This window comes from Dasypus novemcinctus, chromosome 8 (assembly GCF_030445035.2).
Source record: "Dasypus novemcinctus isolate mDasNov1 chromosome 8, mDasNov1.1.hap2, whole genome shotgun sequence".
NCBI lineage: Eukaryota > Metazoa > Chordata > Mammalia > Cingulata > Dasypodidae > Dasypus > Dasypus novemcinctus.
In genome coordinates this window covers 92905966-92932979 of record NC_080680.1, presented here as the reverse complement: position 1 = coordinate 92932979, position 27014 = coordinate 92905966, and the positions used below count along the sequence as shown (strand labels likewise).

General features: G+C 63.3%; 1 protein-coding gene across 2 annotated transcripts; it reads right to left on the bottom strand.

Annotated features, from left to right (window-relative positions):
* Positions 1-651: 651 nt before the first annotated feature.
* NR5A1 (nuclear receptor subfamily 5 group A member 1) lies at positions 652-25577 on the bottom strand. Of its 2 annotated transcripts, none has more exons than XM_004463415.4 (7): positions 25304-25577; positions 21386-21502; positions 21125-21266; positions 18583-19208; positions 11758-11877; positions 9885-10032; positions 652-2237 (listed from the first exon to the last, which is right to left on the bottom strand). In XM_004463415.4, the coding sequence occupies exons 2-7, from the start codon at positions 21485-21487 to the stop codon at positions 1990-1992; spliced, it is 1386 nt and encodes a 461-aa protein (XP_004463472.1). In that variant the 5' UTR covers positions 21488-21502; positions 25304-25577; the 3' UTR covers positions 652-1989. The 2 variants fall into 2 exon arrangements, with proteins under 2 accessions (XP_004463472.1, XP_058158384.1); XM_058302401.1 differs by lacking the exon at positions 25304-25577 and adding an exon at positions 22966-23003.
* Between the last annotated feature and the right edge of the window lie 1437 nt (positions 25578-27014).

The window sequence follows — 27014 nt, the reverse complement described above, 5'->3', positions numbered from 1 at the left end:
AGAAGAGCAGACAGCACAGGTCAAGCGCCTGGCACCGTGCTGGGAGCAGAAAATCTCTGCGGGCAGCCTGCTCGCTGCTGCCCCCAAGTGGTGGGGGGGGAGAGGCGCGGGAACGAGGGCGCGCTCCGGGCGGGGCCAGGCCAGGGTGGAGAGGTGGCCCCTGGACGGACAGAGGAAAAGGCCAGTGCTTGAGAGGGGGGGGACCCAGGTTTGAATCTGCTCCCCCAGATCACTGGCTGAGGGACCCTTGGCAAGTGCCTTCCCCTCCTGTATTATAGCCCCTCCCTCAGAAGGTGGTGGAGGGAGACGAGTTGGCACACAGTAGGTGTTCAACACGTGACTGCTCCTTTCCGCCCAAGGCGGGGGCCCAGCTGACGTGGCCAGGGTGGAACTGAGGCCGAGGTCCTGGGAGACCTCGCAGCCCCCAGGGTGGGGCAGAGTCTCGGGGATGAGGTGGAGTCCGGGGCACCCCCACAGTGGCCTGCTGACCACCCCTGGCCCCCACATTCCATCCTGTCCCCCCACCCCTGAGCTTTAAACCAAAGTGCCCGGGTGTCACCCCCAGCCCAACTGCAGCACTGCCCCACTCTAGCACCCAAAACCCACGCGAGGTTCTGCTTTGGCCCCAGAACGTAAAAGGGCAAAGGTGGCTGGAAACTAACTGCAAAATTTATTCCAGGCCTGCGGGAGCTGGGAGATTCTTAAGGGCACTTCTCGTTCCAGGATGTGGTGTTGGCGGGGGCACACATTTCAGGGGACCGGGTAGGGGCCGAGACAGGGCGGGCAGAAGGCAGAGGGGCAGGGACGCCCAGTCTCCCCCAACTGGGCAGGCTCAGCGCAAGCGTCTGCGGCAACATGGAAGCAAGACCGACGGACGGCGGCCGCCCAGCCTGACGGCCAGACCTCTCTCCGTGGCAGGGGGCCAGGGAGCGGGGGCTCAGGCTCGGGGGCTGCGGCAAGGGGCGCATCAGCACTGTCCCTGACCGAGACCCCACATCCTCCCAGATCCACCCGCATCCCCACCCACAGAGGGCATCCTGTGTGGGTCTCGTGGGTGGGGCTGGACGGGGCTTGGGGCTCAGAAGGAACGGCCCAGCACCCCCACAGGGTACTTGACAGGGGAGTGGGAAGAAACCGGGGCTTGGCCTTGGCGCTAAGCCCCAAATCGCAGCTTCAGTCCTCACATCTGTCCCCTGCCCCCCCACACACACCTTTCAAGGAGCGCCTAGGAGATTCCAAACAAAACAAAAACAAAGGCAGCCTCCTGTCTACAGCCTTGCAGATAAATATCAGCCAGCCTGGCTGGTCCCCTGTGGGTGGGGCTAGATTATTAACTGTGCCACATGTGTCCTGCTGGGGGAGACAGGCAGAAAGAGGATTGTAGCCGAGTTCTCCTCAGCTCATGTGTCCAAGTTCTCCGGTGCGGAGGTCAGATGGGGTGGCAGGGCTGGGGGGGGGAGTCTTTCTGTCCTCACCAGTCTCCCAGTGTCCTCTGGGGCCCAAGAGCCCCTGACCAATTTAGCAAACTCAGTTACCCCTCATTTCTAGAGCAGAGGGCCTCACTCTTGGCCTCAACGATGGGCTCCGGTGGAGACCCCCTCTTCTCCCTAGGGGATGCCTGCTCAAGCTCTCCCTGCCTCTGCTGCCAGGAGAGGAGGAAGGGGTGACCTCTGACCCAAGGGACACCGGCACCCACCAGGGAATCCTCAACCTCCTCCCGGACCTGAGCTCAGACTCCAGAGCAGACAGCTGGGGTGTGGGAGGGAGCCCCCGCGGGCACCCCGAGCGGCAGGCACGTGCCAGTGGCGAGCGGGGCGCCCCGGCCCGGCCAGGCCCTGCCTGTCTTCACCCGCCTTCCAAACACACAGCTTCAGAGAGCTAGGGGGCCCACAGGGTGGGGCTCCTGGGTGGGCACAACCCAATAACCCCCTGGGGGGCCGTGGGGGTGGCTGCGGCCCCTCTCCTGGCCCCGGCCCACCCGGCCCAGGCTCAAGTCTGCTTGGCTTGCAGCATCTCGATGAGCAGGTTGTTGCGCGGCATCTCGTTGCCCAGGTGCTTGTGGTACAGGTACTCCTTGGCCTGCATGCTCAGAGCCCGCACCTCCACCAGGCACAGCAGCAGCTGCTGGAACTTGTCCCCGCAGTGCGGGTAGTGGCACAGGGTGTAATCGAGCAGGGCGGCGTTGGCCTTCTCCTGAGCGTCCTTCACCAGGCTGTGGTTATTCAGGAACTTTCCATCTGCAAAGGGAGGGGCTCTATCACCACCCCGCATCGTCCCCGGGGCTGTCGCAAACACGGCCATTGCCGCCATCGGCCGCGGGCCCCAGCCATCGCTGCGGTCGCCACGACAATCACCAGCGGCAGCCCCACCAGGTGGATGCCTGGGATGTGACGTAACCTCTCCATTTCCTCATGGGTAAAACGAGGGACAGAACCGTACCGACTTCACAGGATCGTCCTGAGGATTTAGGAAACTGCGGGAAGAACAGCGTCCGGCACATAACCAGGCTCGAGATGCGGCTACCACCGCCAGCCTCTCGGCACGATCGTATCGACACCGTCCCCGTCCCCGTGGGCAAAGGCACCCCGCTGCCATCATCACCCAAGCCATCGTCCCCGCAGACATCACCCCCCTGCCACGGCCATCGCTGTCTCCCCGTCAGTGCCGTCGGCTGCGTCGCCATCGAGACAGAGGCGCGCGGTGGGCGGAAGGTCCCATCTCACCACCGCCGGGCGTGTGGCCGGGGCAGCAGGCAGGGACGCCCCTGGTCGAGCCAGTGATCAAGAGGCTGCGGTCCCCCGAGGAAGACGCTCACCGCAGCGGGAGTTCCGGGGGTGGGAGGCAACCAGTGAGCAACCTGCCCTGCTCCCTAGCCTGGCTGCACGCTCGGAACCCCGCGTGGGAGACAGAAGTCACCAAGGAGACACGACACAGAGCAAATGGAAGGCTCTGCAAAAGCATGGGGCTCATGGAAAAAGTAAAAGTGAAAAAGGAAGATTAGAATGAGCTCTAGGGGGAAGCGGATGTGGCTCAAGTGATCGGGCCTCTGCCCACCATATGGGAGGACCTGGGTTTGATCCCTGGGGCCTCCTGGTGAAAAAGAAAAAGAGAAAGCATGTCTGCACGGCGCACGAGTGCTCGCGTGGTGAGCCAGTGCCCGCACAAATGCCTGCATGAGTGCCTGCGTGGTGAGCCAGTTCCTGCGCAAGTGAGTCACGCAGCAAGATGATGACGCAACAAAAGAGAGTCAAGGTGAAGTGCAGCAGAGACCAGGAACTGAGGTGGCGCCATTGACAGGGAACCTCTCTCCACATCAGAGGTCCCCAGGATCAAATCCCGGAGAATCCTAGAGGAGAGAAAATGAGAAGAGAAGACAACACAGACAGCAAAAATGGTAGGGCAGGAGGAGGGAAAGGGGGAAAATAAAAATGAATGAGCTCTAGGGAAGTGGATGTGGCTCAAGCGATTGGGCTCTCGTCTACTATATAGGAAGGCCAGAGTTCGATTCCCACGGTCTCCTGGTGAAGGCGAGCTGGCCCATGTGGCGAGCTGGCAAAAGCAGAGAGCTGGCGCACCAAGATGATGCAACAATAAGAGACACAGAGAAGAGACTAAGAGAAACCAGAGCAGGGAGCTGAGGTGGCACAAGAGATTGAGCACCTCTCTCCTACTCCACAAGGTCCCAGGATCGGTTCCTAATGCCACCTAAAGAGAAGACAAGCAGACACAGAAGAACGCACAGAGAGCAGACAGCGAGCGCAAAACAACGTGGAAGGGGGGACTAAATAAACAAATCTTTAAAAATAAAGAATGAGATCTCTAAGGCCAAGCCATTTACAGAAATTTTAAATACCCATACACAAACCATATACCTTAGGTGAGAACTTTGACAAATGAGAAGACCCAAGTTCAATGTGAAGGAATGGGTGTCTATGGAGGGCAAAGGGGGAACTGGGCTCTGCCTGGACCAGGGATCATTTGTGCCATGAACACAGTGTGACCACTGCACCAGAGTTCCCGGGAAGAGACCAGAAAGGAAATGTCTTTGGAGTGAGACAGACCTGGGTTCGAATCCCAGCTCTGCCCTTTGGGAGCAGTGGCCCTGCCTCGGAACTGCTCTCTTGTCCATGGAAGGGGCAGTGCCCACCTTGTGGGCAGAGGGTGAGCAGGGTCCTCGCCACAGCCTGCGGGCCTCGTCCGGCTCCTGGGCAGCCTGTCCGGCTCAGGGTCAGCAGCTGAACCCCAGACTCGGGCCCCCGGCCCAGCCCTGGCTGCACGTGGCATCGAGGGGCTCAGAAAACGGTGGTCCAGCCTCTCCGCCCCCGCCAGCGCCGGCCTGCTGCCGCGGGCCAGTCAGAGCCCAGCGCGTGCGGCCCTTGTCCTCCTAATCCCTCCTAACACCCGCTGCGCCAGGAGGGCTCGGCGCGCCTGGCAACCCTGATCCTCGGCCGCCCCCGGCGCGCCCGCCGAGGCCTGTGTCGGCCAAAGTTGGATTTAGGGAAACCCGAGCTAGGCCCGGGGCTTAGGGCAGGAGCGGCCTGGCCTCCGCTCCCTCCTTCCCGCCCCCTCGCCCTCGCTCGGGAGGAGAGCCAGGGTCACGATCCTCCTCGCCTTCCCGAGAGCACCATTAGCCAGAGGCACCTTGGTGCCAACTAGAAAGACAGCCACCCTCGACCAGAGACACAGTCTGGCGAGGGGCAGGCAGGCCAGCTTTCAGCCTCCACTCGTCTCCTGCCTCGGTGCCCTTGCGCAGTGAACAGCCTGCCCAGCTGTGCGCCGGAGCCTGCTCACACACAAAAACGTGGGCAGCCCTCCCACCCCGCCGGCCTCGCAGGGGAGGGGCGCCTCCTGGACCCATCCCTGACCCAACCTCCGGCCCTCCGGATCCTGACCCCTCTGCCCTCCTGCTACCTCTCACTCCCACCCTCTCTGGCGCTGGGCAATTCTTGACATTCACAATAGGAGCTGGGAGCCCAGAGAGGGTGAGGGACCTGCTCAAGGCCACACAGCAGTTAAGGGACCCAGAGGAAACAGCGGGGGGGGGGGGGGGTGGGGGTGGGTGGAGAGGACCGGCCGGGAGGCTGGCGTAGGGGCAGCGGTGGGAAGAGCCCGGGGAGGCCCAGGGCCTTGGCTTTCCCAGGATTTACTGTTCTCAGCGGCATTGCGCCAGGGACAGCGGGGCAGAGCGCAAGGCGGGGGCAGGTGCGGAGCAGGGACAGGTTTCAGGGAAAGGTCGACCTCGCCCAGCAGTGCCAGGGCCCTCTGCTCCCTGCAGGCTGGAGACGACCAGGGTCCCCTGGAGTCGACTACAGGGCAGGTGTGGGGGGGCTCAGTTGCAGATCGAGCCCCAGGCACCCCCGTTCAAGACCGGGGACACGGTCGCCTGGCTTCCCACCGGCTCCCTTGCACTCAGCTCCGTTAATCCTGAGACATCCAGAGAGGAAGGAAGGGTGTCTCCAAGGCTCGGAGAGAGTCAGGGCCTGCCCTGGGTGCCAGGGCCTGGGTGCAAACCCAGACCCGTGTGGGAAGCTGGGGCTGGCTCCTCCAGGGCAGTGGGGTTGAGCAGGGACACCTGCTCCTGGGGGACTGGACATGCTAATGTTGTGCTCCTTCCAATCCAGAGCCTCGGCCTTCCGGGTTCTAGCTCTCCCCAGGGCGAGGCTAGTCTGGGCCGTGGCCTTGACCTCCTCTTTACCCTCCCCCCCCCAGCCCCTGTGCTCTACCTAAGGGCGGGTCGTGAGGACGCTAGGGGATATTGGCCGTGACAGAGCCAACACCCACCGCCTTGGCCTCTCTCCTCTAGACCCAGGAGTGTCACCGAACAAACCCAGAGACCCTCACGTCTCAGTGCATCAAGAGTTCAAATCCCAGCGCGGCCTCCAGCCGCGTCACCTTGGGCAAGTCACTGTCCCCGTCTGAGCCTCAGTTTCCAGTCATCTGCAAAAGGGGAGAGAGTTCGCCTCTCCCTCCCGGGGCAGCCAGGCACGGGAATACGCTGTGCGCGGGGCTCCAGGCCCTGCGCAGCCCTCAGGTGGGAGATGGGGGCGTTTGCGACAAGCCTGCGTCCCCCAAGCCGGCTTCCAGCAGCGCTCGAGGTGGGAGGGAGCTGGGGATGGCGCCCCCACCTCGGAGAGCAGCCGCTTCGCTCGCAGAGTGGGGGCCCCGGGTTCTCGGCAAAGCCCCCTTTTCACGGTTTAATTGAAAATTTGAATAATCCTTTCATTCCAGCGAGGCATAAAGAATGTTGTCCCAATAGCGGTGACTCAGGCAGGCGCCCCCGCGCACAATGGCCCCTCGAGTGGGGCTGCTATTCAGGCCGTCTTTTGTTGGCGCGGAGCAGTGGGTAAATTGCAAACGCTTAAGGGAATGCTGCCGCCGCCGCCTCAATGCAAGTCAGGAAATCGAATGTTAGGTCAATCCATTAAGCCTCGATTAAGTCCTCGGAGGAACAATGGCGCCCGGGCCATCTTCATAAACACCGCGATTGCCAGGAGAGAGGCACTAATTTTAATTAAACCTCCTTACCTGCCTCCGCCGCCGCCCGAGACGGCTATTTAGACACCAAATGGCCCCCTTGCGCGGAGGCCGCGAGAAGGCGGCGGAGGGGGCTGTGGGGGGGGACCCAGCCGGCGGTGCCGCCCGCCTTGCCAGCTGGAAGCCCACCGGCCAGTGGCGGCCCCTCTCCAGCCCGGGCCCCCCAAGGCCCGGCTCTGGCGGTCCCGTGGAGGTCGTTTCGGCCTCCAGACAAATCTCTCCCTACACACTGGCCTTTTCGTTCCCTTCGCCCCAGCCCCAGGACCCGCCTCTCATGGGGCTCTGGGCCGCCTTCCTGACCTCCTTCTCCCAGGCTGCAGCCGCACGGACCATGCTGAAATGCAAATGTAATCCTGCTGCTCGCTGCTTAGAATCCTTCCCAAAGGAAGCCTCAGAGTACTTGCCCTGGCATTCAAGGCCCTGCTCGGGCCCAGTCTCTACCCTCCGAGCCAGCTTCCTCTGCAGCCCTTCCCTGCCCCCTACAGCCACACAGAACTTTCAGGATTCCCCATACCTTTGCACAAGCTGTCCCTTCAGTCTGGAATGCCTTTCCTACTGCTTGCCTTGTTTCACCTAGAAAACTCGTACTCATACTGCAAAGCCCAGCTCAGAGGCCCCCTCCTCCAAGAAGCCTTTCCTGATATCCCAGGTGGAGCAAGTTTCTCCTCTCTGGCCCAACCCTAACCATACTGGACCGCTCAGCCTCCTCTCGCAGCCTGGACCCTGCCAGTCAAAGGCCTCTGCGGTCCACCTGTCCTCTCTCACTGCTCTCCCATAAGCTCAGGCAGGTTCAGACCTCAGGGCATCCTCCTCCCCCCCTGGCAGCCCCAAGCTCCCTGGCATTTCTCGCAGCCTGGGCCGGGGGCTCTCCCACCCACCTCAGCCAGACCCAGTCCCCGCCCGCAAAGAGCCTGCAAAGAGCGGGCGTGCAGTCAGGTGGGCAAGGCCTGGGAGCTGTGCGTCCTGAAGACGCGGCACTGGGGCCTCACTCGTGGGTTCCCTTCGTTCATTAGCTTGTTCCTTTGCTCGTTAACTTAGGACGATCATGAGAAAACAACGCCCCGCACACTTAGCAGGGGCCGGCCCCGCCCTGCGCGCTCTTGGGAATTTGCTCCTGGAATCCCCGTTGCAGCCCCGCGCGCCCAGGATTACTCTGCTGGCCATGTTCAAATGGGGGGTAAGGCTTGGAGAGGGAAGCGACTGGCTGAAAGGCACCAGCCAGAGAGCGAGCCCAGGGGAGGCGGCCCGCCCTGCTTCCCCAGCACTGCTCCCCCTGCCGTCCCCACACGCTGGCTTCTCCGTCCCGCCCTCCAGCCTCTCCCAGCCCAGCACCGCCGTCACCCCCGCCCTCGGGCTAACGCCTCAGCATAAAGGACCGGCCCGGCCTTCACCACAACTGCCTGGACCCCAGAGAAGAGGCCGGGGCTCGGCCTTGCTGTCTTCCTCACGCCCGTGGGAAGAGGGTCCTGCACATATCCCCAGGCGGAGGCCGGCGCGGCGGGGGGCCTTGGTGGGGAGGGGGCTGGGCGGCCGGGCGTGTGCCACGCAGCCCCGGTGGTCTGGGGAGCTCTGCAGGGGTGCCCAGGGATGGACGGGCCCTGGCCGAGGAGCTCGCTGGCGGGAGGCCACCCTCCACCCTGTCACCTGACACCCTCCAGGTCCCACAGATGCCACGCCCAATTCTATGTACCCACAAGCATGCCCGCCCCTCCAAGCCCCCACGCCCCCAGGTCTCCCCAGTCACACAGATTGCGCTACACCGGGACGCGTTAAACCCACAGGCACACTGAAGTTCACAGTTTGCACAGGCAGGCACATACTCAAGTGCAGAAACAAAGGCCAGCGTGAAGCCGCGTCCCCACAGGCTGGGGCGGGGTGGGAGGGGCCTCCCCCAGAGGGGCTTCCGGCCTCAGCTTCTAAGTAGCTGCCCAAGATGCCCCCTCAGCCAGGGCTGTCCACCGCCCGCCCCCGCGGAGCCCTGGCAGGGGCCCCAGCACGTGCCAGGGTCAAGGGAGCCAGCCATGCCCCAGGGCCCTTGGCCCGCCGACACCCTCCCCCCCAGCTGGGCATCGGGCTTTCTACCACCACCGCCCCACCAATCCTTCCACCCTCACCCCCTCTGCCTGCCTGACTCCCCTTGCCCCCCGCTCTCCCGCAGGTGCGCGCTTGCCAGCCTGTGGCTATGACGCCATCTGCCACAAAGATGCCACCTCGACCCTGCCCTCTCTCCAGGTGACTCAGGACCCAAGGTGCCAACCTCCACTCCATCTGCATCGCTGCTAAAATTTGTAGCCACCCAGAGAACTCCTACTCAGACCCCAGGACCCTGCCCAGAGGGCCCGCAGCTCTCCATCCTGGACTCCGCGGCCGTGTCCATTCCTCTGGCGCAGCCCTGGCCTCACCGGCTGGAGGCATCTCCCCGCCTGGGAGCTGCCTGAAAGCAAGGAACTCTCTATGTCCGCAGCACCACCGGGCACAGGGCGGGCCCTGGCGATGGCTGGCTGGGGGACAGAGGACAGAGGGGGCCTGTGGTGTCCAGAGCCAGGTGGAGACAAGAGGGCGGAGGGCGGTGGGAGGGAAGCGCCAGCTCCCCGGGGAGCGGCGCGCGCTGGAGGGCCCCCCCTGCCTGCCCCTTCGCGGCTCTGTTCCCTCCTCGGCACTTATCACCACCTCTAAGCTACATATTTTCCTAATCATTTATTTTCCTTTCATTTATATATTTTACTAGTCGTATTTATGTTTATTTTTCTCTCCCCAAGAGACGGGCGAGATCTACCAGGCCGGGGATTTGGGGGTCTTTTTTTTCTCTGCTGTATTCCCAGTGCCTTGCACGGTGCTCTGCTCAACAAATGGGAGGGGAGAGAAAGGGAGGAAGGAAGGAAGGAAAGAAGGGAGGGAGGGCAAAGGACTCTGGACCCCAAAGAGCTCAGAATCAGAATTTGGGCGCCCACAGAGCAGGAAACTAGGAATACCAGCGGCTCCACGATGGGAGTCGGGGAATAGAAACTCCTGAAGTCGCGCAGGCCTCTTCTGGAGGTGGCAGGGGCACTGGCTTTCAGCCAGGAATTTACCAGGTTCTCAGAAGGGTCCTTCTCATAAAGAGCAAGCCTTGGGATCATCCTGGCCCTCGGCACGTCCAAACAGAGAAACCGAGGCACAGAGGGGAGCAACTCCAATTGTAAGAGCCCCAAGGCCGTAGGCCCCGTCCCCTCCCGGCCTCCTTCGCTAAGGAGACCCCACACCGTGGCGCCTCTGGCCACACCCGTGACGAAGTCCTGCCTCGGCCACTCTCCCCCCCCCACCCGCCCATCCACCCGGGCCCTCGCCCCCCCAGCCCAGGCCCCACTCACCAAGGCTGAAGAGGATGAGGAACTTGAGGCAGACGAACTCCTGGCGGTCCAGCTGCAGGGCATGCAGCTGCAGAACCAGCTCCTGCGCCCGCAACACCAGGCTGTGCAGCAGGGAGCCCGCCTGCGCCGCCACCGTGGTCAGCTCCACCTGGGGCGGGTCAGAGGGCACAGGTCAGGGGGCAGCGGGCGGAGACCCGGTCAAAGGGGACGGGGCCAGAGCTACCAACCAGGGAGCGCCAGTCAGAGGGTGGGGTTAGGCGGGCCGGGGCCCGGGCTGAGCTAGGTGGGGGGCAGCGCCTACTCAGGCCCCAGAAACCCTCCCAGGCCCACCAGTCTTAAAAGACCCCCTTCCCAACTCTCCTCAACCCACCTGGCCCGAGCTGCTCCCCCCACCCGTGGCCTGCCCACCGTCCATCCCTCACCACAGGGGGAGCGGACACTGGGCAGGTGGGCGGCTGTGCAGAGCGGTGCCGGGCACCGAGGTACAAACGGCTTTTGTGAGAACACCTGCCAGGGCCCTGCAGCGCCGGGGCAAGGGGCAGGGGAGGCGGGGGGCCGGCCCGCCTGGACACACGCAGACACGTTCGCATGACAACCCAGGGCCCCCACTCACCCGTGGACCACGCGGACTAGGGGGACGTGGTCACACCTCGGCTCGTGGCCACACACACGCAGGGACACCCTCCCAAAGTCCTGGGCCCACTTCATGAAGTGAGGACACACACACCCCCTGGTGTGGTCACGTTCGCACAGCAGCAAACTACACACACCCAGGTGGACACGCTCACGAGGTGACACACTCACAGGGCTGCAGACAGACTCACATACACCCATGTCCGTCTTCACCCTGGCACGGTGACAGGCAGGTGCAGACACCCGCACACCTGCGTGTGGACAAATCTGCACAATAAAATACAAGCAAACGCGCACACACTGGACCGTTCAGACACGAAGACTTCCCCCGGCACGTTAACCCAGGCGCACGCGCACGCTCACACCACGCCTCCCCGTGTTTGCATGCACACCTGGCCCCAAAGCCACCCTCTTGGAACCAGCATTCCCTGCTCTGGAGAGCCCGAGCCACCGGGGGTGGGAGCCAGAGGGAGGACACGGGGACTGAGTGAGGACGGGGAGCAGAGCCGCAGACCCTGCCCCTGCCACGCCCAAGCCCCCCGTGTGTCCTCCTGGGGCTCCCTGCAGCAGGCTAGCGCCTCACACCCACCTCCCTTCTCCCTCGCTCTCCTCTGTGCCCTCTCACCAGCTGGGCAGAGGGTGGCCCTCCTCCTCGAACGGCCCCTCCCAGGCACCCAGCACTCGGAGGGGTGGCTGTGCCCCCACTTCCTGCCTGCCTCCAGCTTGCCCCTCCACATGCTTGCTCGGCTCTAACCTGGCACGTCCCTCTAAAACTCTACCACGGCTCCCCAGTGCCCCTGGCTTAGGGCCTGTGAGGTCTCGCCCGACCCTGCCCCTACCAATCCCTCAAGCCTCGCCTCGCACCTCAAGGCACCCCCATGCGGCACCCAGCCCCCCCACACACACACACTGCAGCTGCGCCCGGCGGCCCGGCAGCTCTGAACGCCCCCTCCCTGAGCCTTTGCCCGCGCTGTCGCCCCTGGCCGGGGTGGAGGTAGGACTGCTCCTCCGGGGCTCCCCGGGGTTGGCTCCTCTCAAGGCCAAGGCCAAGGCTGGGTCTCCCCAGGCCCTCCAGTGCCCAGCACTGAAGGCCAGGCTGGCGGGTGGCCCGTGAGTTTTGAGAAGGGGCTGCTAACCGGGAGGCCAGGGCCAGCCTGGAGAGGCCTGGGGACCTCTTCTGGGCCTGGAATTCCGGAAGTGCAGAGTGGGGGACAGGGTGGGGCCCAGTGGGGTCAGTCACCTCCTGCCCAGTGACCAGCAGGATGCTGCCCTCCTTGCCGTGCTGGATCTGGCGGTAGATGTGGTCGAACACCAGCAGCTCGCTCCAGCAGTTCTGCAGCAGCGTCATCTGGTCGGCCACCTGGAGGGGACAGCACAGGGGTCAGCGACCCGGCCAGGGGCCTGCTGGGACCCTCCTTCCACACCGCCTCCCACCTCTCAGTTCAGGGGCCCCGCTGGCTCTGTCACCTGGGGCAAGCTGCCTAACCTCTCCAGGCCCTGCTTTCCCCTCGGTCACCTCCCTCTAAGTGTGGCGGGGAGCTAGCAAAATAATGAAAGAGGGTCCAGCACAGGTGCCCAGACCCCATGGGCCTGACCGCAGGCCCAGCTCTGCCTCCGCAAGCTGCGTGCCCGTCAGCAAGTTCTGTCACTTTTCTGACCTCCGTTTTCTCGTCTGTAAAGTGCTGCAAAGTGCTTAGAAGATGGCCTGGCACATACCAAGCCCTCGATAAACGCCAGCGGCCCAAGGTCCCTGGAAGCGCTCTGTGAAGGACTCCTCAGATGCCGGGAAAATCACTACTGACTGCCGTGCCCTCTTGGCCCGCGGTCACTCCCCGGGCAGCCTCAGCGGCGCAGCACGGAGCCAGGGAGAAGCAGCCCAGGACGGCCTTGGGCTGAGGCAGCGCTTCCGGCGCCCGAGGAGAAAGGAGGCCCGGCCCTCGGTCAGGCGGTGACAATGCCGGAAGGGGGATCAGAGGGGACACGGGGCAATCGGGGGCACTCGGCGCGGGGTGCCCCGCGACTCTGGGGGTCAGTCGGCACAGGAGGGCAACCGGTCCTGACCATGATGAGCGGACTCAGGACCACGCGCCACCCGAGCCACGGGGGCCCCTCGCGGTCCCCTGGCCCGAATCCCGATTTTGAATTTGCCACCCAGAGCGGGTGAGGGAGTTTCCCTGGATCACACGAGGACAACGCGGGACCAGGCGCGGCCGCGTTCCCCGTCCACGCCGCTCCGCAGCCACAGATCCTGAGCTCCGTGAGCACGCTAGCCCCTCTCTGGGCATCCGTGGCTCCTCAGCCAGCCGCCCCACAGATACTTCCTGGCACCTTCTTCAGCCATGCCCTACAGCAAATGCAAGCCATGACAGCTAGCGTGTGTGGTTCTACAGCTGGCAGTTGTCATCCCTATTCTATGGAGAGAGATGACTGAACACAGAGAGGTCAAGTAACTTGCCCAACATCACACAGCTCCAGATCCATGCTCTTAACCAGCAGGCCTTGGAAGAAGACTGCGGCTGCCCCGGAGTTCACGGTCTCCCAGGAAACTTAGCCCCTTCCCCTTTGAGCACCAAGTCCTACACATGCTTGCAATGCCCTGCGCCCCAACCAGGAGGCCCCTGGCAGGCCGCCCTTGGCCTGAGGGGAACCGGCCCCAGGCCTAAGGGACGGCTCTTTTCTCGAGGGCAGTGGCCTCCTCCCTTCCTTCTGTCCCCTCCTTTCCTGGGCACTCTGTGGGACCAGTCCTCAGGCAGCCACAGGGAGCCAAAGGGAAAAGCAGCAGAAGCTTCCCAAGGCCTGCGGGCCCCCTCCCCACCCCCCTGGCAGGAGAGTAACAGGGAAGGTCTGTCTCCCTCCTGGTCCTGCTCGAACCCCCACTTCCTGTCCCCCTCCCCACCTCATCCCAGGGTGGAGAGCCCACACCGCTCACTCCCTCCCCAGCAGAAAATTCCTCCTCGAGCCCTGTGATGTCAGAACAGGAAACCGGGACCCCAGTTCAGCCACAGGTAGCCCGGGAGGGAGGGGGTGGGGGAATGAGCCACCACTCGGGCCTGGGGGGCAGGGAGCCTCCCTCCACAGCATCCGCGGAAGCAGGTTCACAGCACACCCCAGGGCCGCACTCCTGGGCCCTCCCTTCCCAGGCCCTGAGCTCCACCCAAACTGCAGGTGAAGGAGGGAGCCCTGCCCGGGGTGGCCCCGTGCGGGGCCAGGCTGAGCACCTGGGACTGCCCGAGGCCCAGGCAGGAGGTGTCTGCCCAGGGGGCCTCACCAGCAGTGACAAAAATCAGGAAGCTGGGGTGGGGGGGATGCTTGGGGCTGGGCTGTGGGCCCAGAGCAGACACCCTTGTGGCCACATAGCAGGAACAAGTGGGGGGGATGGAAGAGCAGGAGATAAGGGAGGGAATTAGGAGATAAGCAGGCTGCGCTGCAGGCAGAAAGCAGAAGGGGTCACAGTGACCTGGCTGGCCCAGCCCGGGGAGCAGTCTCCATACCAGACCTCAGACCCCGGCGGGTGCGGGCAGCCCTGCCCAGCGGGGCCGCTGGGTGGCAGGGGCAGAGATGCAGCACGGAGGAAAAACTTTGGCGTCCACAGCCCTGGATTGAATTCCCAGCTCAGCCACGTGTCCCCTACCATAATTCCCCGTTCTAAGAAATGGGAGGGGCGGGGGAATCCCTTGCTTTTTGGTTTGGAGAAAAGGTATGAACACAGGCTGAAAATTATGAAGGGCAAACTTTCCTAACAGACTTTGCACTTGCTTCTTGCCCTGGATGGACTGATGGACACCAAACCCCAAAGCACTTCCCTGCACAGATGCGCACACGTACACACACACACACACACACAAACCGCCCACGCACCCGGACACACTTATCTTTAGAAAACCAAGGGGCTGCAGCCGCCAGCTCCAGAAGGCAGGTGGCTACGAGGCGCACTTAACCAGAGAGGCTTGTTTTCACCTTCCAAAGGTCTCTCCAGAAGCTAAAGGTTCCTGCTCTACCCTCGGGCCTCCCTGCCACCCTGGCAACAAGGACGTCTGCAGTCCCAGCCTGGCCAGTCTGCTCAGCCCACCCACCCCCCACCCCCCACCCCCCACCCCTCCCGCTAACCTGCCACAAATCTTCCTGGAGCCTTGACTCTTTGCAGCTTGCCCGGGAGATGGGGTATTTATGGGTGCCGAGCTGACCTTCCTCCCGGCAGGCCCCCTCGGAGCCCCCTGGGGTCTGATCAGTCTGGCGGCCGAAGGCCAGCGGGCTCTGTAACTCTTGGTGGCTGACACGCCACGGGCCTGCCATGGCGCTCTCCCGGCCGAGCGGTCAGCAGGCCATCGTTTGTCAGCCCAAGAGTGACAGAGTTACTGCGGCTTAAATGAACCCTTCTATGTGGGCAGTTAAATCTGTTGCTAATCGGGGGCCCAGAGCTGGACGCTGAGGGTGAAGCGACATCAAGATGGGTCTTGGGTCCTCGTCTCCTACTCCCCAATTCCTATCGTCCATCCTCCCAGCCCGTCCTTCCCAGCAACTGGGCTGGGGGCACTGTCTCCCCGTGAGCAGTGGGTGGAGGAGACTTTCTGCTACCTTGTCTTGCAGGGAAGAAGTTGCTTTATGAGCCCAGGGCATGGTGGGCCCTCATCCGCTCCCAGAACTGAAGTATGCCTACAGCAGCATGAATATAATGCATCTTTTCCCACTTGCAAGCACAGATTAAATTGTATAGCAGCAGAGGGGACGGCGAGGAAGGGAGCTGAGGCTACCATTTTCTGAATCTTCCTGGTGCCAGGCCCTGTGCTAAGTTCTCCACTGGTCCCAGCTCACTAGACGCTTACAACAACCCCATGATAGGAATGATATTTAAATGCCTGCCATTTTTTTTAGATGAGGAAGTGGAGGCCCAGAAGAGTAAAGTCACTTGCCCAGAGTCACACAGCTAGAAAGTGGCAGAGCTGGAACTTGAACCCAGGTCTCTCTGGCTCTGGTCCTTGTGACTAACGCTGGGGCTACGGTTAGATCTAACGTGCGATGATGGTGTGAGATGGAGAAACAGAGTAAAGGGACAGCCTTCCAAGCTGGGAAAGAACACAGGAGGAAAGCCCGGGGGGTGGGGGGGATGGCATCTGGAGCTCAAGGTCAGACACATCCTCAGGGCATCCCCAGGACAGCAAGACGCCAACACCCCACAGAGGGCCGGCCTCAGGCCCTGTAGGGAGGCCTCATCCTGCCCTGGAAATGGAGGGCCCCAGCCAGCTCCAGCTGCCTGCCCATCTCCACCCGGAGGACCCGCTCCTGGTCCAGGCACTGCCTTCTGACCTCACAGGACCCCCTGGAAACTCCCTGAACACGCCGCTGTCTTTTTACACTTCTGGGCCCCAGCCTATGCTGTTCCCACAGCCCGGCATGCCCTTAACCTTCTCTGCTTGCTTCCTGCAAAGGCACAGATCAAAGAAACCTTCCCTGACTTCCGAGAGACAGCCACTGGCTTTCCCGCTGGGCCCCCTCGCCCCTCACCCTTGCCCTCCCAGCCAGGGCACACTGCATTGGCATTGTCTATGCACAGGTCTTTCTTCCTCCATCTCTAGCCTAAAGCTTCCTGGGTCCAGTTCATTTTGATGTCCCCAGTGCCCAGCCAAAGGCCTGCCCCACTCTCAGAGCAACAAAGTCCCCTCTTCTGTGTACTAGATGTGACCTGCCTGGAGGTAGAGAGATGAATGGAATGACCTCGGTGTCCTGGGGAGCAGGGAGAGGTACAGTTTAGTTAGCCAAAAGGGAGAACTGGGTCACTCAGCACCCTCTACTTTTCTGCCTCCTCACCTCTGACTTTGTAAACAGACACCAGCCCAGGGCCCAATGGACCAGGGGGAGAGAACTTCCACATGGCGGACAACAGTCCCTCTAACGGCTGGGCTGGTACTTATCTGCAAAGCTCCTTTATGGAGGGCGATGACCATGGTTCATAATCCTGGGCTTAACTCAGACACTCTGGGAAGGGGAAGCAGGAAGGTTTTGACCACAGAGAAGCCAGAAGCAGGAAAAAACACTCAGCAAAGCTGGAACAAAAGCCCTTCCCATCCTGCGTGAAAAACCCCGGGAGACTAGGAAGGCAGCCAGAGGAAGTGCCCTGCCCCTGGATCCAGGGTTCTGGAAGGCCGGGAATGCCGGGCTCCTCCTCCCCTCTGCACAAGGGGCTCATGGGAAGTCAGTAGGGGAAGCTGGTGCCCAACCCAAGGGTCCTGGGCTCCGCATGCCCTGCCAGGGCCTCGTCATGACTGGAGGGCAGGGGGGGATGTTCAAGGCCCTGTCTCTCGCCCCATGCCCGAGGGCTCCCTGGGGAGGCGGCAGTGACGAGGTGGAGTGGTCCCAGCCTCAGCCATGACGGGTCCTCCAGAGCGGAAGCAGGCGCCGTTGCCACCAATTCTGGACATCCAGAGTAACACAGGCCCCCAGACCCATGAGGTTCCCAGAACCAAAACGGCTCAAGTGCTCCCATGCCCGGGCCCCACCTTACCCACCCCCCGCGCCCATTCCTGGCAGGCCGTGCCCCCGGCCCATCCGGCCACATGCCCCTGGAGGAAGCCCAGGTCCAAGTGGCGTCAGCACTGACAATACTGCTCAAGGCTGCGGTGGCCCCAGCAGGGAGGGCAACGGGCCCTACTGTTTACACCCAGCCTCAGAACGGCCCCGGGTGGGCTGGCCTGGGAAAGGCAAACACCGATAGGCCTGGGCCAAAGAGGGCCCGTGCTCCGCCGGCAAGGATGGGCCTTGGCAGAATGCCCCGATTGCAGGGAGCCAAGGTACTAGCGGGGCAGCTCTTGGGCCTTCACACCACTAGGCAGGATGACCGGGAAGTTCCTCCCTGTGTCTGGTCTCAGTTTCTCCTGCTGCTTTCCTGCTTACTTGAGCCTCGGGTACTTCAGGTCTCGTGGAGGGAAGGCCCTGCAGTAGGAGAAGTGTGCCTTGCTAGGAAGATCAGTGGCAGGCCCTGCGACCCCCATCTAGCTCCCCACCGCCACACACACACAGATACACACACACTTACGTACGGATCAACCACCATGCACTAGAGACAGGGACCAGAAGATCTTGCACCTTAGCTGGGAAGAAGAAAGACCCACAGGCACCCCAAATTCAGAGACACTAAGAACTCTCATCTATGACCTTGGAGGTTGGCGGGGACTGGTGGCCTCCCTGAACGGGGGACAGGGTGGGCTGGAGGCCTTTCCAAACATCCCACTGGGGCAGCCAGAGACAGTCTCCCAAGGACTGAGCTAGTCCTTTGGAGGACACCAGGTCTCAGAGAAAGAGATAGAAGCCCACAGGGGGAAGCGGATGTGGCTGATTGAGTGTCCGCCTACCATATAGGAGGTCCAGGGTTCGATACCCAGGGCCTCCTGACCCACGTGGTGAACTGGCCCACGCGCAAAGGAGTGCTGTGCCACACAGGAGTGCCCCCGCATAAGAGTGCTCCACGTGCAAGGAGTGCGCCCTGTAAGGAGAGCCGCCCAGCACGAAAGAAAGTGCAGCCTGCCCAGGAAGGTTGCCGCACACAGGGAGAGCTGACACAGCTAGATGACGCAACAAAAAGAAACATAGATTCCTGGTGCCGCTGACAAGAATGCAAGCGGACACACAGGAACACACAGAGAATGGACACAGAGAGCAGAAAACGGCGGGGGGGGGGGGGAGGGAGGAGAGAAATAAATAAAATAAATCTTAAAAAAAAAAGCCTACAGGGATGAAGACTGGGGGAGACACAGAGAAGCAGAGAGAGAGAGACAGAGGAGAGAAGTGGAGGCAGAGAGGAACGACCCAGAGGTGTTGAGGAACACCCAAGAACTAGAAGTGAGGGAGGGAGAGGTGAGTGGGCAGTGAGCTGGGAGGCAGCGGGGGACACGGAAGGCTGTGATGGCCCAGAGGCCCCTCAACACTCCAGTGTGGTCCCCCTGTCCCCGGATGCTGCCTGAAGCCACAGGTAGGGTGGCCCCATCCCGAGGAATGACCAGGCTGAGACTCGGGCAGCTGAGAGGACAACCCAGGTCCAGCGGCCAGCCAGGCGGGGGCACGGGGGGCTCACCTCCAGCTCCTTGAAGACCATGCACCTGCGCGCCCAGTCCACGATGGAGATGAAGGTCTGGTCAGCCATTCTGCACAGGAGGCCGAAGGGCGCGGGCTGGTCGGGGCGGCCTTTGGCCGGCTCCTGCAGGCAGCCCACGATGCGTGCCCGCACTTGGTCCTCGTCTGGCTCCAGCTGCAGTAGCTGCAGGATGAGCTCGGGCACACCGGGCCCCCCGGTGAAGGGTTCCGGGTAGCCGTAGGGGGGCCCTGGCTGCGGGGGGCTGGCGTAGGGCTCCGGGAACTCGGACTTGATGGCGCGGCCAGGGAAAGTGGGGTAGAGGTAGCCGGCCAGCGGCCCGTGGGTGCTGGGCACGGCCATGGGCAGAGCCGGGGCCCCAAAGTCGCCCAGTGGCCCGGTGGGCGCGCCGGAAGCCAGGCCTTTGGGCTCGGGTGCGTGCAGACCAGGGGGCAGCATGTAGTCCGGCGGGGGAGGGGGCGGTGGGGGCACCCCCATCGCGGGGCCTGTCTCCAGCTTGAAGCCATTGGCTCGAATCTGTGCCTTCTTCTGTTGCTTCAGGGCCCGGTCCCGCTTGTACATGGGCCCAAACTTGTTCCGGCCTCCCCGCATGCGGTCAGCACGCACGGCTGTGGGCAGGGGCAGAGGGTCAGGACCACCCTCCACACTGCCCCACTCACAGACCCTTCCTGGACATAGATACGACTGTGTCCTGCCCCTGCTCTGTACCTTTCCATGGCTCCCAGTGCCCACAGGTGAAGTCAATCTCCTTAGCGCATTCAAGGCCCTGCCCAGCTTTCTCGATTATACTCCCGAGACCCTGCAGTCCTTCCGCTCCATCTTACTCCCCTCTCTGACCCTCTGCTTGGCACTTCTTCCTTCTCCACCCCACCTTTGCTCTTCCTTCTGCCTCAAACCCCTCCTTTGTGCCTGTTGAACACCCAGCCTTGATGTCACCACCTCCATGGAGTGTTCCTGAATTCGCCCAGACAGGATCCACTGTCCTGCTCTTTGCCCAAGTGCACGTGGGGGCTCCGCGCTGGCCTCAGGTACCCAGCACAGCTCTGCAGGGAGAGGACGGCCTGGTCACAGCTGTGGCTGTGTGTGGCTGCCTGTCAGTGGACTGCCCGACTCTGTTGCAAAGCGACTCAGGCCTCCCCCACCAGTTCGAAGCTGAGTGTAGGGCTGGCCGGGGCTCTGTGCTGGCGGGAGCAGGGGACCTCTGCTCCTCACCAGATGTTCTTTTGCCTGGCCAAGAATGTGTCATCAGGCAGACCCAACAGGTGCATGTCTGCAGCTGGAGCGTGGCCCCAGCCCCTGCTCAGACAGCCCCACCCTGGGCTCCGGGAGAGAGGAGGAGGGAGAGGGCGGGTGCTCAGCAAGAGACAGGGGCCGGCCCAGCCCGTCTTCCCACCTCTGCAATGGGCATCCCTGCTCCGCTCCCTCCGGCGGCTCCAGGGTTTTCTGCTGCCCACACCAACCAGTTCTCCTGGCTCCTCAGGACATGGAGATGAGGCTGTGGACGCTGGGGACAGCACAGGATTACCCCCTGACATCAGGAGTCCCTCTAGGTGCCAGGACATGTGACCTGCCGGTTTACGAGCCACTGGGAACCTTCTAAGTTGCTCAAAAATTCTGGCCAACAGCTGCCTGCTCAGTGCACTGCCGGGCTAGGGGCCAGCAGGCTGCAAGCCATGACTGTCACCCTGGAAGAGCTAGGGTCTTTTCCTGCTGAAATACCTGTCCTCCCCTCTGGACTGAGAGCTAGGAGGGTGGGGGTGAGGAAGCAAGAAGGTATCTGGATCCCCTGGGGTGAACTGTTCCCCACCTTCCCGCCCTCTCAGGGGGTAGCTAAGAACATGGTGGGAAGGAATCTCACCCGCTGACCACATGAACTGAGTGAGCCCTTTGGATGGATGGATGGACAAATGGGTGGGCTGGATGAGCAAGGGCTGAACAGTGATAGTGAAACAATAACAACATAAAGAATGCTAATAATAACATAAAAGAACAAAACGCTAACCTGTTGAGCATTTACTATGTGCCAGGCACTCTACTAAGGGCTTTTCATACATTCTTTCAATCTTCACACTAACTCAAGGAGGAAGGAGCTATGGTTAAGTCCATTTTTCAGATGGGAAATCTGCAGTCCAGAAAGGTGAAGGAATTTGCCCAATGTCACCCAGCCTGTAAATGGTGGTGCTGGGATTTGAATCTGGGTAAAGGCACTGAAGCCTCAGCTCTGGCTAGCCCTGGGTACATGGGCAGTGCTGGGCTCCACCTCAGGGGTCATCTCTCTGGGGCTCACGTCCATATATTTCTTGGACCCAACCAGGCTGGTCCTGAATGCATCCCCTCCACCAGGGCCCTGAGCCACCCAGGGCCAGTCCACGCCACTCCCCCGCAGGGGCCGTGAGGGGCCAATCACCCGGCCCCAGAAGCTTCCAGAAGGCCAGTGGCGTCCTCTGCTCTCCTCCCAACCCCCTCCCCCCCCCCCCCCCCCCCCCCGCCCGAGGCCAGGGGTCCGGCGCCCTCGGCAGCGCACCTTCCAGGCGCATCCCCACCGCCAGGCACTTCTGGAAGCGGCAGAAAGGACAGCGTTTGCGCTGCGTCTTGTCGATCTTGCAGCTCTGGCTCTCGGTGCACGTGTAGTGCTTGTTGTTCTGCACCGTGCGCTTGAAGAAGCCCTGGGGAAGAGGGGCGTCAGCCGGGAGGGGCCCCGGCTCGGCCGCCTCCGAGGCCCGACGCCCCGCGGGGCCCCCGCCCGCCCGCCACGCCCGGGCCCCGCCGCCGCTCACCCGCTCACCTTGCAGCTCTCGCACGTGAGCAGCCCGTAGTGGTATCCCGACACCTTGTCCCCACACACCGGGCACAGCTCGTCCAGATCCTCGTCGTACGAATAGTCCATGCCCGCGGCGTCCGCCTGCGGAGGGAGAAGGGGTCACCGCGCGCCCGGCGGCGGGTCCTGCGCCACCGCCCCGCAGCGCTCCCGCCGGGCCCGCTCCGTGGCCCCCGGGGCCAGCGCCCTGGCCAAGGCCGCCCGCTGACGGGCACCCAGGAGAGCGCCCTGAAGCAGCCCCCGCCAGGCCGCGCCCGCTGCAGCCCCGACCCCCGGCTTCTAAAGACCCGGTGTCCGCGCCCCGCTCGGCCCCGGCCCCCGCCGTCTCCCAGGCCGCGGCCCCCGCCGGGGCCCACCCGGGACCCTGGGATTCGATGCGCTTTGATCCAGATTCGTTTGTCAGAAAACCCGGATTCTGTGAAACGAAAACGAGATGGGCTCGGGCGCGGGGAAGATGCCGATGAGCGGGGAGGAGCGGGGCCGCGAGGGTCCTGGGGCCCCGCAGAGACGGTCGGCAGGAGGCAGAGACGGGCAGGCACGAGGGCGAGAGACACCGGCCCACGCTGCGCCAGCGAGAGAACGCCCGGGCAGACAGAGACAACGAGAACGTGACAGAAACAGAGACACAGTGACACCGGGAGGCAGAGAAAACCTGGGCGAGGTAGAGGCAGCGAGAGGGGGAGAGAGAGAACGAAAGGGACAGGCAGGCGGCCGCTGGCGCAAGCCCGCGAGACGCAGCCCCACCGGGGAGACGTGGGACAGAGGGACGCGGCGACAGACGAGAGACAAGGGACGGGCCGAGACACAGGGAGACGAGAAAAGCCTGGGGGAGACGGAGCCAGCGAGAGCGGCAGAGACACTGCGAGGAAACCTGGAGAGACGGCGGCGCCCGGCGGGAGCGGCGGGGACGGGCCGGGGACGGGGCGGGCGGCCCCGAGCCCCGGGCGGGCCCTGCGAGTCGGACGCGGCCAGGGGGCCCGAGCCGAGAGGCGGAGGACGACGGAGAGACAGAGACCCCGCAGGCTCGCAGGCGCGGGGCCCGGGGCCGGGAGAGACAAAGCCCGCGGCAGCGACGGCCGAACGCGAGGCGCAGCCGGGCCCCGCGCCCCAGACGTCGGGCGGAGAGACGGCGAGCAGGGCGCCGAGGAGCCGCGCGGCGGGCGGGCAGGGCCGGGGCGCGGGGCCGAGCGCGGGGCGAGGAGCGACCTCGGACGGAGAGTCCCAGTCCCAGGGAGGGGAGCGCGCAAGAGCCGGGCCCCGGACGCCAGAAGGGGCGCGACGGCGGCCCAGGCCCGCCCGGCGCCCACCTGGCGGCTGCTGCGAGCCGCAGCGCCCCGCGTCCCGCCCGCGCCGAGCCCCGCAAGCCCCGGCCGCGCCGCCGCCGCCGGCGATGAGCCGCACCCGGGCGCAGCGCCGCCCGCCCGTGACGACGGCCGCTCGGGCCGGGGGCGGGGAGGCGGGGGCGCTGGGCTGGCGGCGCGGGGCCTCGGCGCCCCCTCCCCCGCCTCCCCGTCGCCCGCCGCCGCCGGGGCCGCGCCGAGGCGCACCTGGGACCCGAGCCCTTGCGCCGCCGCTGCGCGCTGCGTGAACCCGCCGCGCGGGGGCCCCGGGCTGGGCCCTCTATATCCGCGCGTGCGGTATCCGGGGGCGGAGGCCCGGCCCGCGCCCTCCTCTCCCTGCCGGGCCCGCGCCCTTCGCGCCCCCACCCCCAGCCGGGCTCGCTCCCTCGTCCTACCAGTCACCCCATCCCCAGCCCGGCTCCCCGCAGCCCGCGCGCGGCCAGGAGGCGGCGGAACCTGGGCGCCCCGGAATCCAGGCAGGTGCCGGGCGCGGGGGAGCCTCGGGCCACCGGCCTGCGGAGCGAGGAGACGGGCGCCTGCTTGCAAGTACAGCCCAGCCGTGGCGAGGGCCATCCTCAATGGGCGCTCGCGGCAAGGCGGGTGAGGGCGAGGGTGGGGGGCCGTGGCCAAGGCGCGGGTTTAAGGGTAGACATCGCGTTTCTCACCGAAGCCCGGCCGTCTTGCCTCCCTCGAGCCTTAAGCAAACTTCTCCCCTCTCTGGCTCTCAGTTTCCTCATCTGTGAACTGGGTATGATTATCCTTCTTTAATTGTGGTGGTGCGGGCGAACCCACGCGGTGCTGGCAAAGCACGCGTCTGGCACGCAAAGGCTCGGTAACCCGCGGAGAGAGTGGAGTGAACTCCGCAACCTCATTTCGATCGGCGGGAAATGGGAATCATGATGCTCCCACTCTGCGAGTCCCCGGGGTCTGGCGAGGACCTGACGCCACCGAGGGTGCGGAGGCTCCGGGAGAAGGAAATGCGACTCCCACCTCCCGCCCCGGGCGGGAGAAACCGTCTCCCCACCCCATCGCGCCCTGCGCTCCCGTCGGAGCTGGAGACGCGGGAAGGGAGCTCCCCGCGGCCTTGGGGACAAAGGGGTCCCTGGTCTGCACCAGATCGAGCAATTGCTTCAGGCTGGAGAATGTCCATCGGGCCACTCTCGTTTTGCAGATGAAGAAACTGAGACCCGAGCGAAGTGGCCCGCTGCAGCCTCCGCCCCGCCCCCCGGGGCACCCAGGGTCTGAAAGAGATTTAGCGAGTTGCGGGTGGTGAGGCCAAGTCCCGCGGTCGTGACGCCGGCAAATACCGCAATTATGCAGCCTCAGTGGCGCAACCACCCGAAAGACCCAGGGCAGAAGGCTCGGCTCTTCGGCCACCCGGTCCCCAAACCTCTGGCTTCTGCAGGAGCTGGTGCCGTGGTCCTGGGAGCCGAGGCCCTGGCAACCCCATGCTGACCACGCCTGACTTAGCTCACTATGTTGAGGAGCGAAATCCTCTGCGGACACACTGTTCTAGTTCAGGCAGGTCGCTTTACCTCTCTGACCCTCAGTTTCTCCGTGTATAAAATGGAAAAGATCTGCCCTATAGACAGTATTCTGCGGTTTCCATCAGATTCTGTGGGCAAAAATGTTGGTGAGGAGGGAGGAGAGTGCCACCCGAGTTAGTCGCAGCCCGGCCCCAAACCCCTGAGACCCTTGCCGGGTGGGGAGGACGGGGTGAGGCAGGGGCTCCTTCTACCTTTGCACAGCCCCCTCAGGGGAGAGCCCCCCCCCCCCCAGAGAGCAGTGAAGGGAGGTATAAGAGGACGGCTGGGCTGGGGGGCCCCAGTCAGCTTCCCTGGGTAGAGCCCATCCGGGGTCTCCTGGACGTGGCTGAGGAGGACCTGGCAGTGTGAGCACAAGTCTGGGCTGCGGGGCCAGTTTTCCCTCTTCCCCTCGCACCTCAGCTGGGCTGTCCTCGAGGCCGGGGCCCCTGGGGGGACTCTCCAGGCTCCTTTGCACCCCCTGCCTAGAGCCAGGTCCCATGTGAGGAATTACAGCCCCCCCCCCACCTCCCTAGGAAAGCAGACAGAAGACCCTCTTCTCCCCACCACCCCAGGCCAGGCTCAGAAGCCAGACTGACAGATGGACACTGGAGACAGAGCCACAGATCCCACAGGGACTAGTAGGCACCCACAGAGGCACACAGACGCAGAGGCAGGAGAGCCAGAGACCGGAAGCCAGGGGCCCAGAGACCCACGGACACACAGAGACTTTTAGACTCCAGCAAAGCCATCGCCGTGGACACCCGGCCACGGCAGGGACACGGGCAGACCCCCGTAGGACCTGTCCGCACAGACCTAGCCCCTTCCCTCAGCCACCCAGGAAAGAAGAGGGGGTAGCGTGGTGGGAGGGCAGGTCCGGGGAGGCCCCTGGGCCCTTCCTTCCCTGCCCAGGCGGCGGGCACCGCTCACTCGGCAGAGCAGGCAGTGGCCGGCCCAGGCCGCAGGGAGGCACTGGGGAGGGAGGCCGGCCCTCAGAGGCCTGGGCCCAGGCCCTCACTTACGGAGCGGAAGGCGAGCTCTCACGCCGGATGAGGGTGGACAGTGGGCACCGGCGGGCCGGGAAGACGCTCCAGTGGCCCAGGTAGGGCAGTGGGGACCGCGGGCACGCAGGAACTCCTTCACGCCACAGCGGGTGGCGGGCGGACAGCAGGCTGGCGCTGTCCTGTCCGTCCGTCCTCCTCCTCCTCCTCCCCGCCCTGGGGGGGGGGCACCGGAGGCCCAATTGGTCTCTGCCCCCACGTGACTCTGCAGGCCTCTCTCCTTCTTTGTTGGTGTTTCTCTTCATTTAGGTCTATTTTTTTTTTCTTCTCCTAAAAGAAAAAAAAACTACCCCTAGCTATCTGGGGGCCGCGGGTGGGGGCGGAGGCCAAGGCACTCTGGAGGCCTTGGCCGGCGGGCTGTTCCAGGCCGCTGGGGGAGCCCATGGCAGGGACCCCACGTAGGCGGGTAGGCAGCCTGGCTTGTTAGCGCCTGGGTGGGAGTGGGGCCTGATTTATGGGCTGTTCCCCCACCCGGCCTGCAGCCCAGCCTCTCTCCCCTTGAATGGCTACCTCTCCAGGCCTGGCCCAGCATGGGCCAGCCAGGCCCAGACATGGGAGGAGAGTCAGGCCAGGCCAGTGCAGAGGCAGGGGCATGGGCAACTTGACCCTGCTGTTTCGACTTGGTTCTTTATGCTTCCTGAGATGAAGAAAGGAAGGAGGAGGACAAAGGCAAACGGGTAAGACTGAACACCGCCTGTGGGCTTTCCATGGTGGCTTCTCTCAGCGTCTCCATCCACCACTGGGCTAATGCTCCCAGGAGATAACTGGGAAAGCTGAGGCTGGGCCGAGACTGTCCCTGGGGCCAGGTGGTTGGCTGCAGGAGCCCCAGGTCAGGCCAAGTGGGCAGCGAGGCCAGGCTAGGGTAGGGCAGAGGGAGGGGGGTTTTGTCCGGAAGGCCAGCCCTCTTGAAGAGGCCTGCGATGTCCCCAACCAATCTCCAGAACCAGACAGATCTTGAACCTTCCTGGTCCCCTAGGGCTCCGGTTGCTCTGCCCTGCACCCCTCCCCGAGTGACACACTCGTCTGGGCCTTGCTTCATTCATCTGATGTTTCCCGTGTGTGCATTAGGTGCCAGGTACTGTTCCAGCACACCGTTCCAGGCACACAGGATTCTACAGGGAAGAAGTCTCGGTCGTCAGAGGATTTGCCTTCCAGCCCTTTATGCTGGGAGATGGGGAAAAGCATGGGGCAGGGGCGGGCAGGGCATAGAGCCATCACTGCTGGAAACCGTCCCCCCACCCCTTCATTTCAAGAACTAGGCAAATCATGAAGAACTTACCTGGCTTGGGGTGAGAGGGCGTTTTCTGGATATCCAAGATCACCTGTATTTAAAACCCAGTCTGTCGTTTTCTCATTTGTTGCTTTAAATATATATATGTATTTTATTGTGAAAAGACATGCAAGACGATGGTCTTAACTATCTTATTCTAGTGATTAAATATCTTCTAATTGTGCCTACACCTAACATACCACAACATGCATGACCTCATAATTATGTCCTTTTTTCCCTATGGTAGTTTTCACAAGTCACTTGCAAGACTGAACCTAATGAGATCCCCCCACCCCCCATTTTAATGCAGTGATTTTGTTTGTGGATTACTATTAATCCTTTGCATTTGAGAAAGAAATATCCCAGTAAGAACCCTATGTCACCAACATGCCATATGCACAT

What these genes read in the sequence shown, in the direction of transcription:
- NR5A1 (XM_004463415.4), bottom strand. Translation starts at nt 21,487, where the DNA reads ATGGACTATTCGTACGACGAGGATCTGGACGAGCTGTGCCCGGTGTGT. An exon ending in TCACGTGCGAGAGCTGCAAG is followed by an intron (nt 21,267 to 21,385) that starts GTGAGCGGGTGA and finishes CCTCTTCCCCAG; the next exon opens with GGCTTCTTCAAGCGCACGGT. An exon ending in TGCTGGTCACTGGGCAGGAG is followed by an intron (nt 10,033 to 11,757) that starts GTGACTGACCCC and finishes GACCCGCCCCAG; the next exon opens with GTGGAGCTGACCACGGTGGC.